General features: G+C 34.6%; 1 protein-coding gene across 1 annotated transcript; it reads left to right on the top strand.

The window, feature by feature from the left end:
- Window positions 1-80: 80 nt before the first annotated feature.
- On the top strand, window positions 81-11,952 carry LOC137642515 (serine proteinase stubble-like). Its single transcript, XM_068375146.1, has 13 exons — window positions 81-237; window positions 2,918-2,958; window positions 3,410-3,492; window positions 3,881-3,996; window positions 4,397-4,500; window positions 5,449-5,570; window positions 5,904-6,011; window positions 7,669-7,837; window positions 8,380-8,473; window positions 8,772-8,952; window positions 10,218-10,354; window positions 10,763-10,892; window positions 11,643-11,952. The coding sequence occupies exons 1-13, from the start codon at window positions 199-201 to the stop codon at window positions 11,699-11,701; spliced, it is 1,383 nt and encodes a 460-aa protein (XP_068231247.1). The 5' UTR covers window positions 81-198; the 3' UTR covers window positions 11,702-11,952.
- Window positions 11,953-18,219: the final 6,267 nt, after the last annotated feature.

Below are 18,219 nucleotides of genomic sequence, written 5' to 3' on the forward strand. Positions count from 1 at the left end.
GTGTTTAGATGAAAAGAAATAATTAAGAAATTTGATATCTAATGAACCGAATGTATTCGTCGGCCTCTTTATAAAAGGCGTCAGTCCCCTTCCAGCCTCAGAGAGGGAGAGGAACTTCCTGACCAGCCGTTGCAGTTGTCGTTCGAGTTGACTCTTTGGCTTCTGCAGAGAACTCCTCTTTGACTCCACCCAGTCACGATGGAATCCACTCCGCTGTCTTTGGGTCTGCTCCTTCTGGTAAGCCTCAACTTTTTTTATATCTCTTTCAAAGATGCCTTTCCCGAAACACAGTTTAAAGACTAGCATTTCATGTTTGAGACAAATAATTTATGTGTTCTTTATAAATATTTTTGACCACCGATACTTCATTAACCGCTCATTTCCCGTCTTTTGCATAACTTTTCTACGTTACAAATAGAAAAATGAAGATCAAGTAATTTTTATGACAAAAATTACGATTTTTTTTTCCCCATATTTTCCTCCTAGAAGGTTCAGGAAGTATGACTTGCTTCAATTCAATACAGTCATAGTATCTGCTAATAGTTCAACCATATTAGATGAAAGCTTTTAGCCACTTACTATCGTTTTCATAGGCCGTGTAATAGTGTTTTTCCCAAATATCTAACAACCCGGCTTATGAATTTCCATGAAACTACAGCAATGAATGTTTCAAACATTGGCCTAATTTTTGGTGGTACAATGAATTGACAGATGTGCTTAATTAACCCGTTTACTCTTAGAAAAAAAAAGTGTTACTTAATCACGTAACTGTGATGCAGAGGTTCCCCCAACCCTCCTTAAGTGTTTACACCTATGGCCATCCTAGTACTCCCCCCCCCCCCCCCTTCTTCTTGCCTTCTTTCCTTCATTCCCATTGTTATTAGGCTACCGAGTAAATCCCTGTTAGGAAAGACTGTGTACTGCACATATAAAATGAGCCGGAAGAGCAATAAATGTTTTATGGTGGTAGATAATGATTAGATGGTTAACACAAATTATCAAACATAATAGAAGAGGTTTAAAACAGGGGTGTGGAATCGCACTGAGAGATATTCTACTCGGACTCCTACAAATTTTAGATTTGCGACTAAAAAAGTAAATAAAATAGAAAAATAAAATAAAAACGAAAACAATTTTTTCCTTGAGAGTGATGATGAGTAAATGTATAAGTGTCCATTTCTTTTTTTTTTTTCCTCATAAATCTATGGTTTCCAGCAATTGGTGATAACATTATTTTGGAAAAGCAAAGCTAATGAATACTTTAATAAGAGTATATCAGCTTGGCATGTAGACAATGTCAATGGATTTCTCAAAGTAAGGTTGATTGGTTCATTAATTGAAGTCTGGTATAATTCCAGTGACAAAGTCGCAATGATATTTGTCACATACCTTTTAAGTAACAAAAATAGGTACTGGTACCTACCTATAACGTAAATAAATATATGAAACTATAGGTTGAAATATAATAAATCTTATGTATGTATGAACACACACACACACACACACACACACACATATATATATATATATATATATATATATATATATATGATTTCAAAATTTATCAAATGGCCGATGTCAATGCCCTTATATGAAACATCTTTTAGAAATCTACCTTCTAGGAATTCAAGCTACTCTCTCTGGTGAAATTGATATGATAAATTATATCAAACAATGCTATCTGTCATTTCCTTCCTGGCAATTGATGTACGAGTAACCTGTGTTGTATGGAAGAATGAGTCCTACGGCTTAACCTAAAGAAAACTATATTTCTATTGCTTTACCAACACTCGCTTGAAGTGCGAAGTGTAGGGTTAGCATGGCTTCTTTCGTCTTCTGTCATAAGTCTTATTCTTGATCTTCAATGTAAGTTAGTGGGTAAGATAATATAAAAGGTTGGTCTTGTGTTTAGGTAAAGTCTAAAGTCACGAATCACATTACCAGGTATGCTGAACTTTTACTGACAAAGAATTTCGTATTGCTTGGGGTAGGTCATATGACAATTATCTATGGAGTTAAACAGGCGTTTAACAATTCAGGGGGATGGGAGGTACAGGGGAAGAAACGTTATAACAACGTCACTGAGGGACGTCATCACTTTTGCGAATGTGTGGGTGGCTAAGACTGGCTTTAGCCTCATTTTCTTAAGTAAAAAGTTAATGAAACGTAATTGGCAATGCACATATTTCCCAAAATTAGGCCATTGTATGAAGCGCTCCCTGCTTTGATATCATGGATATCCATCAGTTATTTTAGGAGTTATTTAAAAAAAAAACTATTACACGGCCTCTGAAAACGTTAGTAGGCGTCACTTAGCTTCCTCAGGGTAGGCAGAACTGGAGTGGACTTGCAAATGTTATCAAATATTGTTCAATTGAATACGATTTAACGCGTTTAGTTTACCCAAGAATAAAATTGCAAACTGGATTCATTTTTAGTAAATAACTTTAGGGAATTTTCGTTTTTAGGATTGTTTAAGACTCGTTCCCTTATATCATTGCTAAATAAAGTATATTGAGGGAGTATGAAGTCAGGTCTTCCTTGTTTATATAAAGCTCATTTATTTCATTTCATATCATATATGAATATTTGTAAAGATGTAAAAGCTAACATAGACTTATTAGGTTCCTAAAAGTCAAAGAATACAAGAGACTATGTCACTCTTTTTTCCATCTCATATCTGATGGATTTATGCCATTTAATTGCAATTCCTTTGTAAACAACTTCCTCCCAAAAAGAAAATATTGGTTTGGGAGGAAAAGAAGTATTTAAAACCCCAAGAAAGGAAAGCGTTGCTTCAATATGTAGTCAAGTTATCAAGACCCTCCCCCCCCCCCCAACCCTGATATATATTACAAATAATATAACTGATATAATTACATTTTTATATTCCTTTCTCATTCCATTTCTTCTTCAGAGTTTGTGGTGTGTGAATGCTGTTCCCGCTTGGAACGGAACGTAAGTCGAGTTTCTTCTTCATCCAATTTAATGACATAATGACCTTGAGAATTGTGATTGAAATGTCATGAGACTTTTAACCAGTTGGAAAGTATTTGACTAACCTTTTGCTTCATTTGTTTTTATCGCTTGAAACTCTCTTGTCTATAATGAATATCATTTCGACATTATTTTTGACAAGAAAGGAAATCATATGGAAAACCTTTGCCTGGTTCTTGGTGATTCAGTAAAATATTAGTGGTATAATTATTTTCAGAAGACTTTATGTCATTGACATAAATATTTTTTCTTCCAACTCATATCCGCAATATAAAAATCCTACACAATCATATTATACAAATGGAATATCTACACTGTTTTACAATCACATCACCATTTACCTTTCTCGTATATTTGTTTTCTTTCTTTCTATCGATTCAATTCCCCTCTTCATCTCCCTCCCCCTCACCAGAACTCCCCACAAGGAGCCCAGACTGGGCGAGATGAAACGAGTCTTCGATGAGCTGAGGCAGATGTCAGGTAGCGACAGACAAGGTACTCTCAAGATCATCTTCTTTTGTTAAGCAAAACTTTTATTATAGTTGGGAAAATATTAACACTCAAAATTAGAGCTTTTTAGTTTGCCAGGAATTTATATCTGTATGGTTATAAGTTAATATCAATCCCATTTGGATATCTTTATTAGATATTTTAAAGAAAGCATAAAAGATCTGCTTAAACTTTCATCATTTACAGAGAAGTAATTAAACTTGGGTTAGGTCTCTTGAAAACCGTTCACTAATTTTTTTTCTTCATATCATCCATATATTCATATCCAGTAATAAAAATAAGTTAGTTTTTCCATCGGGGAGAGTTCTTTGGAAACAGATTTTGGTTCCATATTCACGCTCTCACATTTATCATTCTTCTGCCCCCAACTCAGCAAGCTCCCTTCCATGTGGCAGTCATGTCCTGGCACCTGGCGAGACCGTTACCATCCAGTCTAAGAATTACCCAAATTGGTATCCATTGTTCAGTCGCTGCCTATGGACCTTCGAGGTGAGTTAAAAAAAAAAAAAAAAAAACAGTATTTTCTTATTTTTATCTAGTAGGTTATAGAGTTCTTGGTATCGCGAATGGCCGAACACCGAATATCGAGGGCTGACTATTCGTTCAGCCATAAATACAGTTCTTTCCATAAACATATTGAAATCATCAACTGTAAACTGTTATCTCTTTATCTCTCGTCTCCTTAAATGAAAAGTATGAAACGCACTTCCAAAAGTCTCTATTTACCCAGCCACCTCAAAACTATTTTATAATTATCATTTCAGTCATATCTTGTGTCTTGCCACAGCCATGTTGACAATGGGTAGTTATTCTACCATTCCTTCATAATTTTCAGTAATATAATCTTCGTCTACCCATTTCCTCTCTTCATCAGCATTATCCTTTGCAGGGTTCGTCTGTTGACTCAACCATATCGATTACTTGCGATGATTTTAGGTTGAGAGGATGCCGTTATTCTTCCGTCCTAATCACCGGAGATGGTCTCTACGAAAGGTGAGATACATTTGGTTATAACTAACAAAGTTAAAGATGACGATCAAGTTTGAAATTTTAGTACCAACTTTGATTGTGACCTTCATCTTCTAACTGAAGATGTTTGTTTGACTCTTTGTCGTATGTTACAGTAGGATTCACAACTGCCGGTGGGATCTAAAGCTTACAGGGAAATTAACACTGTATCTTGATGGTCAGATGTACCATACAAAATAATCTGTGTGTGGTGTAGGAGCGATTCCTTAGAAATATTAATCACCAAATATTCTAATTGAGCGCAATTACAAAGATAAATTCCTTCAAGTTGCTTGATGGAAAGTGGATCTTAGAATGCTTGAAATATCATTGCGTAGCGGTAAGAATTTTCAAGAGCAAAATAGAGCCGGAACCCCTTTCATTATTGGTCTATCCTAATCTCATTTTCATGGCCAAGTATCTGGCAAGCAACAGAGCCTGTATGCACCTGCATGAAATAGAAGAGACTCAACAAGTGTCAGAAAGATTAACATACCGTGTCACATTTAGCAGCTAATGTTATGAAAAGTAGATGATAAAGTATCACTTGTGAGTCGTCAATGTAAATTCAAGTTGTGGAATAACGATAATTACTATCATCTTTGAGTTTTAAAGAAAGAAGGGAATATTTTATTGTGTTTATTATCGTTGAAAAACTTTTCATTATTTGAATTAAGTATCTAAATGAAGAGGAAAATATTAAATTGGTTGCAGATATTTATTATTTAGAGAAGAAATTTTAGAAAATGGCACGGGAAAAGGGTAATGTTCTCATAATTTTTCAGTGAAAAAGTAGAATAGTTAAGAAAGAGAGAGAGAGAGAGAGAGAGAGAGAGAGAGAGAGAGAGAGAGAGAGAGAGAGAGAGAGAGATTCCACACTTCAAAACAAATCTTAGTTATCAAATGTACACCCAAAAGTCTATTTTTTTACAGGTACTGCAGAACTCAATCACCTTTTACTGAAACGAGTGGAAACAACATGATGCAGGTCAAGTTTAGATCGAGATGGAGAAGATACTACGGTTTCTCCTGCACAGTCACAGCCTCAGGTTCAGGTAAACAACTCGTCTTATAGAGGTTCTCATCTTCACCGACAGGTGGCCCTCAAGTTCGTGTAGATCATGTTTTATTTTTCATTCAGCTGGCTAATTTTTTCACATTTTATACATTCAACAATTAGTGTCATCATTATTGCTATTTTAACACTAGATATCCAAAGTTTCCTTCCTTCTTATATTCGTCAATATTCTCCCTCTTCCCATTTCTCTGGAATCAATCTGACTTTCTCGTTCCTAGTTTTAGAAACCTGATTCCCGTCCTGAGAAACCTCGACTTACTTGCGTGTTCCCGGTTTCTTTAAGCGTTACAGTAGCATATATTTGTTTCAGATGTAACAGGAATTTCGACTTCGTCTTCAACAGCAGCTACAACAACAGCAGCAGCTGCAATAACAACAACAACAGCAGCACCAACACCACCACCAAGTGGACAATGCCGTAAGTACAAAGTTACTGTCAAATTTCCTTTGTATGTGTATGCATTGAATAACGCTGACGAGCTTTTTACTTGACAAATGTACATCAAGTTTTCTCCACAGAAAAAAAAAAAAAAAAACTTAGCTGCGATCTTTGTGGTTGATGGGTATCAGCCTTGGGCTATCCAATCCCCCATTCAGCATTGCCCTCTCCATAGTGGGAAGATAATTAAACACTGCTGAAGATGGCAACAGTACAGCCATTATAAATTCTACCAAAACAGATTTGGTATCGTCATCTACCTTCATCCTAATGCATCCAAAACTACACATTCCCTTTCGAGGGACGCTCCTCAGCTTCTAAGTATCCCTCAACCAAGGCAAGCAGTGTTGATGAACTGCATGCAAGCAAAGGAGGCTTGCACATGAAACTGGACAAACAATCCAGTACCGTAGCGAATTCAAATGAAAGATTCTACTTCAAGTAATGAATCTTAAGTTTAAAGTCGATTATCCTCTTATCTGAGTTAAATTTTCTATTTTCGAATGTTTAGTGGAGGGAAAATAACAGTTCTTTTTTTAAGACAAGCCAAACTACTTTTCAGCTTTTCTGTCATATTCCTGTGCATCTTGGAAGGGTTTAATCTCTTAAGGATTACTAAAGTCTAATTCCTGTCTAGATTCTATATCAAAGTTGTTTTTTTCTTATCTTCATAAGAGTTGTTGAATTTCTCCAAATATTTTCTTCTTACGTAAACAAATGAAAACCTATATGTATTGCTCTTCTTCCTCTTATTTAAAACCTTAGATTTTTCCGTAGGCAAAACAACATGAATCAATTATCATACATGATAAAGGATTGCTCAGCGATCGTAATATTATAAGAAATACAGGAGTCTTTGCTGCAATCAGTACTTCTATGTAACTCATGCGAGAGTGAGCTACTGCTGCTAATAAAGAATTCGAGGTATTTCGTATATTGATAATTGTTCAGATAACAGAACATTTAAAGAATAAAGCTGAATGATAACCTCTTACATATAAATTCTTAGAATAAAATTATATCTGCCTATGGTCTCAACGTTATTTTCATTCTTTAACTATAAGTCTCTGTACAGATTCCGGGTAAAATAAGCCCCACCCCCTGATGATGTAATAGCCAATAAGGTTGTCTCCCATGTTAGTAGCTATACTAACTTATAACCACTGTGACCACTGCTAATACAGGAGGCAACATGATTGGATATGATGTCATCAAGGGGTGGAGCTTATTTCACCCGAAATCTCTGTGGCGACTATAAAATATCAAATTTTATTATAACTAACCATTACCTAATGGTAATATAAACGGTATAACAATGAACAATAGAATCTTTACACAATTGTAAGGTTATCTGCAATATATATATATATATATATATATATATATATATATATATATATATATATATATATATATATACTGTATATATATTAAGGCTAATTATAGAAAACCAAATGAAAAAATGCATATTTATCAAAAACAATCTAACGGAATCAGTAGACTGAATGATATAGAAAAATTATATAATTTATCCTAATTTTAGAAACCACCTAATCTACCACAAGTTCAGTCTTATAACATAAACAAGCAAACAGTGAATACTTGAGACACTGAAGCATCTAATTCTCTTTTGCAGTGTGTGGCCGACGAAACCCAGTGACCAGGATTGTTGGAGGCCAACCGACAACAGTGCACGAATACCCTTGGCAAGTTGGGTTGACGTCAGCTACATCTAGCAGACCATATTGTGGTGGTTCTATCATCTCCAACGAGTGGATCCTGACAGCATCTCATTGTGTCGACGGGTAAGAGGACTACCATTGGGGTAGGGCTAATGCTATCTCATTTCATCTGTGAAGATTGACTATTTATGAACGTGTTTCAGATCATATCTGGTAACTTGACTTGAAAATTAATCACAGTATTAACACCTCATCAATTGCTTTGGATTTCAACCAATCTCAAAATATTCTCATAAAGTGTACAAAAAAAAAAAAAAACGTTTTAAAACTCTATGAAAAAAAGATTTAAAAGTTCAGGCAATATCTTATTCATGACTTTGCGAAGCAGCGTAAGAATTGTCGTGGGGATATATTGACTAAATTTAATTTTGCAAGTTTGGTGCCTTATTTTGTTGCTGAAGAGGGAATTACATTGACTAATAACTGTTTTTTACAAATATCAAACAATGCATAAAAACTTTTTCAATGAGATTATAAGAAATTAAAAAGAATGTAAAACGTAGTACTATTTCCCCATTAAAAAAGTTTCTTCTTATGATTGCAATACTGACCTTTTCAAGCAGAAATTACTGTATTTACTAACAACGTTCCAATTCCCTTTCCAGATCCAGTGCATCAAACGTCTATGTAGTCGTTGGAGAACACGACTATACCACATTAACTGAAACGACGGTTAGACAAAAGATCCAAGCCTCAAGGGTAAGTCGGTAAACCTCTTGATAGTTCTGGCAAAACATTTTATTAGAAATTCTCTTTAACAGAAGTCATGAAATTAGTTAAGGCTCTTCTATTTGCTATACACTTTTCTTAAACAGGAAATCTTTCTAGATGTATTGCTATAAATCTATTATGTTATCCCTGAAAGAAGAGTAAATTTGAAACGAATACAGTACAACTTTCCTAATTTCAAAATACTGGTTTTACAATGATAGAAATCTTTCAAAATCTAAGAAAATAGGATATGGAAAATAAGTTTAATCAATCAATCTCGTTACAGATCATCATGCACCCAAGTTACGACAGAAACACTCTTGACAACGATATGGCGTTGATCAAGCTGTCCTCTCCGCTCACCTTCCCTTCTGACAACAAGATTGCCCCTGTGTGTCTTCCAGATGCAGGCAATGCCTATAGTGATGTGACTGCTACAGTTACTGGCTGGGGAACATTACAGTCAGGTTTGTACGCTTGTAATAAGTTTCAACTTATTTGAAATCACTGTTCAACTCAAGCAGTAAAGACCATTCAATTATCTTAGCAGAGAAATATTTTGGTGCAGATCACATTCTGCACATGCACCTTCAGTACAGTCTATTCACGGAGTTTTCTTATTTTATATTTATTCCTTCAAGAAATTGATTCCAGGAACTACACGATTTCAGCCTTTAGGTATAAACGGAATAAACTTTTTCGTTTCCAAATGTAGTAATGCTTGAAACAAAAATTGTGAAGAATCCTTGAATTTTTCTGTGCGTTAGACTTTTATTCTATCTTGCATTTAAAAATCATGCCGAAGTAAGATTAGGTTGTTATTATTACTTCTAAAGTTTTGCTAAGATCTTTATAAAGAGACTCAGGCGGGAAAAACACAATCATAAGGAAGAGAAGCAGGAGTAAGGCTCAATCTCTAAAAAATAATAACCGTCTCTTAAAAGATGGAACGTTATATGACTCAGGACAAACAAAAGTAGCAAGAGAATATCAGAGCTTGGCACTGGTGGGACAAACCAGTCACAGAACCTTTAATTGAGATCTTTTATCTCTAAAGAATAAAGTTGTTGAGATATGTGAAAAGTGTTACCAGTCTATATGATAGGACAGCATCGCAGAATGAAGGCAAATATTATACTCATAGAAAATGAGTAGCAGAATTTCTTTGAGCACAACCAAGAGAAGAGGTAAGGAATAGTCACGGACCAAAGAAATGCAGTTGATTCATTCCTACTAAGTGAAGCGATGGAAGATTGATCACCCAAAAATAGGAGAGCAATAAACCAAGCGGATATAATGAGACTGAGATAATCTCTTTGAAACTTTGAGGAAGGACAACTTTGAAGAACTATACAACTAAGTCACCCATGGAACTTTCTAGTCATATAAGACCTTGAGAATCAAGGCAATGTCTGTTGATATCTCATGAAGCAGACCTGTAGGTTTCAATCCTTCCACAAACAAAGGAACATCGTAGTCCAGTGGTCATCTGTCGTGACTTGAACTCAGGACACACAAAGTGTGAGGGAGTAATCAACGATATCACTGAGCCACCGTTACCCTGAAATGGCAGATTGATTTGGCCAACCTATTTATTGATTGTTTGAAAATTTCATTATCCAGTATATAAGAAATAATAAATATGTTGGGACAAAGTGCCTCTGACTATTTTTTTTATCTCCATTTTTTCTTACAAGTGAAGTATTGTGTATATAACCCTTTTACTTTACAGGTGGTAGTCAACCTAATGTACTTTATGAAGTGGATGTTCCAACAATGACCAACTCAAGGTGTCAACAGTTTTTAAGTGGTATCACAAGTAACATGATCTGTGCTGGATTGGATGCCGGAGGAAAAGATTCTTGTCAGGTTTGTTGAGTCACAACGATAGAATTACATTATATAATTAAGCTGGATTAGTATCTACATATTTTGAATACCATGTTTAAAGACATGCTAAAGAACTTGTGTGACTTCAATGTTTCCAGTTGAAAATGCTTTTAATTCTTTAGACAAAAGGTCATAAGGACAGTGAAATTTATTCATAAATTACAAACAGCTGCAGACTACTTTAGGAGTGTAGAGAAAGTATTGGCAATAACAGACACAGCGATAGATGGAGGAATGAGGAGAAAGTTAATTGTTTTATCAGAACTTACCAACACCTTACAGCTTTCATACTATCTGTGACGATAGTCTCTCTTGTAAACTAGAAAATATCACAAACTCAAACATAACTTGTTTCAGTAGAGTCAAAACTGACTTTTCCATTTTCAGGGTGATTCCGGTGGTCCAATGGTGACTGCAGGTAGCACAGCTCAGACATTCATGGTGGTGATTGGAGTGGTCTCTTGGGGCTATGGCTGCGCCGATGCAAACAGCCCTGGAGTGTACGCCAGAGTAGGCAGTAAGTGAAATGCCAAGAAATATTGTTTGAATGACTTCCATAAGAAAAGTTTTCAATGTCCAGTATAAAGGTTGACACGAAAACAGAATGGTTAAATTGTTTCCAACTAAACAAATGGAAAAAAATCATAAGTAAAGGGAGATAAATATCAAATTGACAGACAATGAAAAAGAAGGAAAATTTCGTCAGCAAATGAAAATGTCATTAAGAGAACAGCACAAATTTAAAGATTAAATAAACATGTGACTTATGGTAATCTAAACCTTTCAAAACATAAAACCAGTGAGCAAGTTCCTATATTAACTGTCAGTCAAGTACAAGTAAAGGCAAAGAGTCCATTGTCAACTGAACTTACAATAAGGTTTCAAGATCAAACAAAAGGATGATTAGGTTTAATAACTTTAATATTAGAATGATTATCATGAATATTGATAAGCATTGACAAGTGAAACCCACAAGTCAAAGAAGCTATTAGGAACTTATCATGTCAACAGATTCATGTTACCAAAGGGAGTTTCAAAACTAGTGATTTTGCCAATGAGGTGAAACAAGATGTCAAAGATTATGGTAATAGAAAAATAGATAGATAAATAAGGATTAAAAACGATATTTGGGCCAATGACATTATGAACAAGAGATAGAAAACAATGAACAACCACCGTAATCAATATTAAGCTTTGATCTATTTAAAGTTGTATTTGCGAATCTTATGATGAAATTGATTTTGCAAATGTGATATTTTTTTTTCAGACTATCTCTCTTGGATATCTACAAACATCGCAGGTTCTCAAACTTGCCCAAGGCCATAGAGGACACCGAATAGACAACATCAGACATTAATGAGATTACGTCAAGACAATCAGGCATTATTTTAATTTTCTGATCATGGAATTACCATTTTTTCTTTATAATTTGTTATTAATTCATTCCTCTTTTTGGACAATTGTGGTAAATTAGATATATTGGTATTTATGGAATTACCATTTTTTTATATAATTTGTTGTTAATTCATTCCTCTTTTTGAACAATTGTGGTAAATTAAATTTTTTGGCATTTGAAAGTTTTATTATTTATCCTTATTACAATAACAATACTGATTTCTAATCTGGTGACCCTTGGGATCTCAGCCTCAAAAGTCTCACTGAGACTGAGGGACTTTGTTAAACTTTCAGCAAAAGATTTCTATATTTTGAGGAAGAGTTTTCTTTAAGAAGATATTAAAATTAATGGCCTGAGTCCATCTTAAAGGGAAAACAAATACTCTATCTAATGTTAAACATACAAAGACTTGAGCTGCTTCAAAATGATACTTAATAAGTAATATATGTAACAAGTTTGAACTTTCCTCAAATTTCTATTTATAGAATCTAGTTCATTTTGATGCTACAAAGTTCTTATTATGGGTTATTACTGTTTTTCTTATAAACGGTTCTTTATCTTTTCTTGTAAGTTAAATAAGTAAAACCTAAACACTTTGTAATAACTTGAATCCAAGATACCTCTCCCTTATGGACTGACAAATGGCTTTTTTCTTTTCCCAAGACCGCCTTCCTTTTATAAGAAGTCTTATCTATATGTAATAATTTTGCTTTCTTGAAGTTCTACTACAGTAAGTGATTATTCAATTAATCTATATTTTCAATCTTTCTGGTGATAAAAGCCAAAATTATTTGATCCCTTTCAGTGTAATTTACAATAGAATGTCGAATGATATATAATAGTATATAACAAATTTACTGAATTAATCATGACTGAATATTATGCTGAAAATAAAGAACGGGGATAAGCCTCTCATCGCTCGCTTCCAGTGATCCTCTGGCCCATGTGACGTCACGGGGAATTCGTGCTGATTTTGTCTGACTGACCTATCTAGAGTAAGTGGGTCCCGTCTTTTCCTCTCTCCTTCTCTTTTCACCTCATTACTCGGTTGAAGAGACATTGAACGCCAGTTGCTTAAAACTTTGTCATTCTCTTCCTTTTATCTTCCCTCTCATTTGAGAACAATTTCTATATTTGTTCCTGTATTTTGCTTGGCAGTCAATCTTTTCTATAGTTCATACGAATAATAATTTTAATGTAATTTAATTTCTTTGCTTTTAGAAAGGGAATTAAGGCAAATGTATTACTTATAGCCTTACATTTAAGGGAAACATATGTGACAATATGTATTGGTAAATTTTACCTTTACTTTTTTTTTCTTTTGCCCTTCAAGGAAGCCTTTTCTTATTTGCATTAAGTTTACACATGTCTGGATTGGATTATAAAACTCAGGTCAGAGGACAAGCAATAGGAAGTGTTTATTATGTGATCCTATTCTCACAAAAATTACTTGTTAATAATATCTTTCCTAATAAGACCCAGAGGCTTTGTAAGAACCTAACTGCTTCTTCCATATAAAAAGCAACAAGAAGAACATGTGATGATAAAAAGGAAATCTGCAAGATGTTACAAGAAGGTTAATAGAATCTCAATTTGAATTTTTTCCGTCTTTCCTGTGGTTTGTTACCGTTCATGGAACATGTTGGTCTTTGGGTCTTACGGCCACTCTTGTGGATTCAGCTAAACTAAGTAATCTGCAAGGTGCTCCCTACTCATTGTGGTTTTTAGCCATTGCAGTGTAATTTATATTAGTTTTTATGGTATTACTTCTGCTTGTGCTTACACAAATAGGGTAGAGGTCATCCCATCTCACTAAGTGATACTCAGTTTACCAATCATCTTATCCCGTCATCTATTGCATTTAATACTGTACTTACACGATTGGAGGAATAAACTCAATTCCCGTAACATCTCTGTTTAATTTCTCCAGACTTTGGACACTGGAAAATGTGTGCTAGTGACTGGCGTCTTACCTTATAGCCAGTCCAGTCATGTCGTTGACTGCCAAAGCAGCAGTCATCGCTAAGGAAGAGTTCCTAGAGGCTTTGAAATCATGTAGAGGACTCAAATGTTATGTGATAGCAGTTCATTGTTATGAATAATGACACTTATTAAAAAAAAAAAGATCATCATATCTCTTTGAATTACGCAATAACACTTTATCATTGTTGTTACAATTCCCTCAGACTTACACATGCTTGTATCACCATGATCAGCTGACACCATAGAAAAATCTTATTGTCATTCTAAATTCAATTTCTTAAGACCAATACTGAGTCTTTCTGATTGATCCAAGTAGATAGATTTTCTGGCAACCCAAGAATTGTCATTGTCACCTTTTCCTTTTGCTCATTAGTGAACACTTGATGAAATGCATTCTCATATAATTCCTTTCCTATTTCCCATTCTCCAAGTTTGATGGATTTATCAATTAAAAGTATTTTAGTGACTTACGATTCGAATTGTAAACAATCCTTTTATTTATATATTACATATTCTGCTCTTTTACAATATTTATTAGCCTGTTCCTTACTATCAGGGAAAGTACAGTACTGTGATCTAGAATTTTAGGATTTTTCCTCTTTTAAATCTCCCTTCTGCAATGTACCCTGACATGTGGAAGCTTTACAAGAAACTCCTACAGTAGAGTGGAATTTTGACCCCACATCATCACATATATGAGTCTATGGATCTTTGGAAGAGCAGCTGAGAGTCACTGCCTACCTATAAGAATATCTTCAGTGTTTACAGTACAGTTAATCTTTTGTTGATTTTAATGAGATATTTACTCCATTGAAAGTCTAGTTTTCCTTCTAAAATGGGTCAAACGTTGCTATGCAAATATCCTTAGGAATATACACGTCTCCAATTTAGGGGGTTGGGAGTGTTTACAATTCTGTCTTTCCTAGATGGAAGTGTTCTTCAACCTCCTCTACACACTTCAGAAAGTGGCCAATGCTATTATATATTGGGAACACCAGCTTCTCTTTCTTTTAATGTAAAACCTTCAATTTAAATCTTGTATTTAAGTTTGTTTGATGAGCCCAAAATGACACAACCCATGACCTTAATAACGAGGTATTGGTTGATCTTACATATTGTCAGTCTAAGGATTCAGGATAACCAGACACTTCACTACAGGATTATTGGGTCCTCAGGCCCTGACATATTCAACAGTTTTTGGTGAAGGGAGATTCCCCCTGTGTAAATAGTTACTAATACTAACACATATTTATGGGATAATGATGAAAATGATAATTTATTAAAAATATTTTGGAACTTTGACCAATAAAAGATGCAATACACTAAGCATTCTTTTGAAGTATTAATGCTATATTTTTTATCAAAATATCTTAGAAATTTGACTATTAGTTGCGATAGTAATGTATTTGAAGTAATGAACGTATCGGAGAAGTAGTAATTGTCGGCATGGTCTAACCAGACATCAACTGGCGGTGTCGCAGTGACAAATTAAAATCACTCACCAACGTCCTGTCAGTCACCTGTCAAACATGTTTGGTGCTACCCAGGACCAATTGTGTGTGCGTGAGTTTGGGTGTGTGTGTGTATATAGATACAAGTATTATTCATGTTTGTATTATCTGATCCAACTGAAAGAGAGAACCGTTAGTGAAGAAATCACTTTTAGTAAAATTATATTTTACAATATGTAGAAAAAGTTGTTACTCTTTATTTTTGGTCTGGACAAGCCTTAATCTCAAGGTACCAATTAGTATTAATATTATATTTCCTTTTGTAAATATGAGGAAAATTTGGTTAGTTATAGCAATTATTATTACTAGCTAGGTTACAACCTTCGTTGGAAATGTAAAATGCTATAAGCTCAAGGGCTCCAACAGGGATAAATAGCCCAGTGAGGGAAGGAAAAAAGGATATAAACTACAAGTGAAGCACTGAACAATAAAAATATAATATTTTAAAAACAATAACAACATAAAAATGGATCTTATCTTTCGTAAATTAATTATGTATGAAGTTCCACTGATTTGAACTACCAAATTAGGAAGATCATTCTACAACTTGGTCACAGCTGAAATAAAACTTCTAGAATACTGTGTATTGTTGAGCCTCATGATGGAGAAGGCGTGACTATTAGAATTAACTGCATACCTAGCATTACAAACAAGATGGTACTGTATGGGAATATCTGAATGTAAGGAATGGTCAGAACCATGAAAAATCTTATCTGAACCATTGTGCCACAGATTAATATCTGGATCAAGAATAAGAAACTTAATAGACCGTAAGTTCGTGTCCAACAAATTAAGATGAGAATTAGCGAATGAAAACCAGACAGGAGAAAAATACTCGAAGCAAGTTAGAATGAAAAAATTAAAACACTTTTTGTAATTAGATTGATCACCGAAAATCTTAAAAAACTTTCTCAATAAGCGAATTTTTTTGTGCAATGGAAGAAAAGATAGACCGATGGCGTTTCTTAAAAGTAAAGTTGCTATCAAGAATCACATTTAAAATTTTAAAAGAGTCATACAAAATTAAAGAAACATTATCGATGTTGAGGAGCCTTTGTCATCGACCTACTTACAAACATACATTGAGTTTTGTTAGGATTCAACTTCAAGCCCCGTAATTTGCATCATGCGCTAACTTTAGCTGGATCTCTATTAAGGGATTCAGCAACCGCAGATCTACATTCAGGAGATGGAATTGATGCAAAGAGAGTAGCATCATCTGCATAAGCAATGAGCTTGTTTTCTAGGCCAAACCACATGTTATGTGTATATAGTATAAAAAGTAATGAACCATGAATACTACCCTGAGGAACACCAAATATCACATCCCTATACTCACTGTGGTGCCCATCAACAATAACTACGTCATCATAGGAGTGTGAAGACAAGTTTGTGTATCGCTAAGTGCGCTTTAGATGCAAACACGGAGGGAAAAGGAGAGATCGAGGTACTAGAATTCGGCCTAATCAATGATGAAATTGGTCTCATTAGAAGCAACATAAACTTATTTTACAGAATTTCAATTTGGCAAATTTAAGGGACCACTTAATTTTCTGAAGGGTAAAAAGTACGTATAATGTGTTTTTCCGGAAAGCGTTTTCTTGTGTCATGGAAAGCCAACTTGATTCAGTTCTAACTATACACATCTGAGAACCTTAAGATTCAATATGGAATGTACAAATCCACATAGAAAGAGAATATGCTTTGAGAAATGTGATGACAAAAGAACGGCTTGACCAAGTGGGTTAGTCACTGTCTATATAAGCTTGCCGACCAGGGTTCGATTCCCGGCCGGAGCCAAGCTCTTGTCTTTGTGTGATTTCGCCTGGGGCTCTGATCCCGAGGTCGTTAAGAGAATCCAGACATTAATATATCAAAAATATATATAGCTTATTTGAATATGAAAAACACGTAAAAAAATGTGCAAAATTTATCATATATATATATATATATATATATATATATATATATATATACATATATATACACACACTATTTTGACCCCCATACTCGTATATATTACATGAGATATAAGTTAAAAGTCCTATGAGTGGATATAAAATCAATGCCATTAATGAATATGATTTATGAATAATATTATCATTGATGAATAACTTTTTCGTCAGAAATCTGACCTGTCAAAAGGCTGGATTTTCCATTAATGACGTTTAAAGTTATACTTTAAAATTCTTATTCGTACTATCTACTCGAAATGTTTAGAAGTGTCTGGTGTATTGAGATGCTGGTGATTTTATCATTGTATTATATGAGATTGTTTTATCATTATAATCATGCTGATGTAGAGTTGAACATTACCAAATTCTGATTCTGCTTCTTTCATGTATTCAGTTCATTCGTTATCATTTCGTAGTCTGATTTCATTCTCTGATCTGTTGCCATCAAAAGCAGAGACAAGGGATAGTACCATTGCCAAACCAAGCAGGACAATACCCTAGACTCTGACCATATATACATATGACCAGTGCCCATGGCCCCTCTCCACCCTATCTAGGACCAAGGAGGGCTAGGCAAAGACTGCTGATGACTCAGCAGCTAGATCTTAAGGCTCTCCAAACCACTCACCCATTCTTTGCTCACATGGATGGTGAGGTCAGCAATCAAATGAACTAACGAGTTTGACCGGGACTCAAACACCATTCAGGGACATTACTGCATTGGCCACCACATCCTTTTTCAATCTAGCACCAGTTTAATTCATATATTCTGTTATAATCAATGAAAATATCAAGAGTTATTTCCTGTAATGAAAATTTGACTAGTTATCTAAAAAATTAATGCCTGCTAAAATTAACAGCAAAATAGAATGCAGTTACTTTAAAATATGTCCTCAAAATCAAAACCGAGAGGCCTCTGAATATAAAATACTTCAATAAACCTTGCATAACATTTATGACCCTATTAAACTATATCGAAACTGAAATTGACACCATTCC

This window comes from Palaemon carinicauda, chromosome 6 (assembly GCF_036898095.1).
Source record: "Palaemon carinicauda isolate YSFRI2023 chromosome 6, ASM3689809v2, whole genome shotgun sequence".
NCBI classification, from domain to species: Eukaryota; Metazoa; Arthropoda; class Malacostraca; order Decapoda; family Palaemonidae; genus Palaemon; species Palaemon carinicauda.

Coding starts and splice junctions, on each gene's coding strand:
- LOC137642515 (XM_068375146.1), top strand. CDS start 199: ATGGAATCCACTCCGCTGTCTTTGGGTCTGCTCCTTCTG. Junction 3,997..4,396: donor GCTGCCTATGGACCTTCGAG/GTGAGTTAAAAA, acceptor TATCCTTTGCAG/GGTTCGTCTGTTGACTCAAC. Junction 8,953..10,217: donor CTGGGGAACATTACAGTCAG/GTTTGTACGCTT, acceptor TTTACTTTACAG/GTGGTAGTCAACCTAATGTA.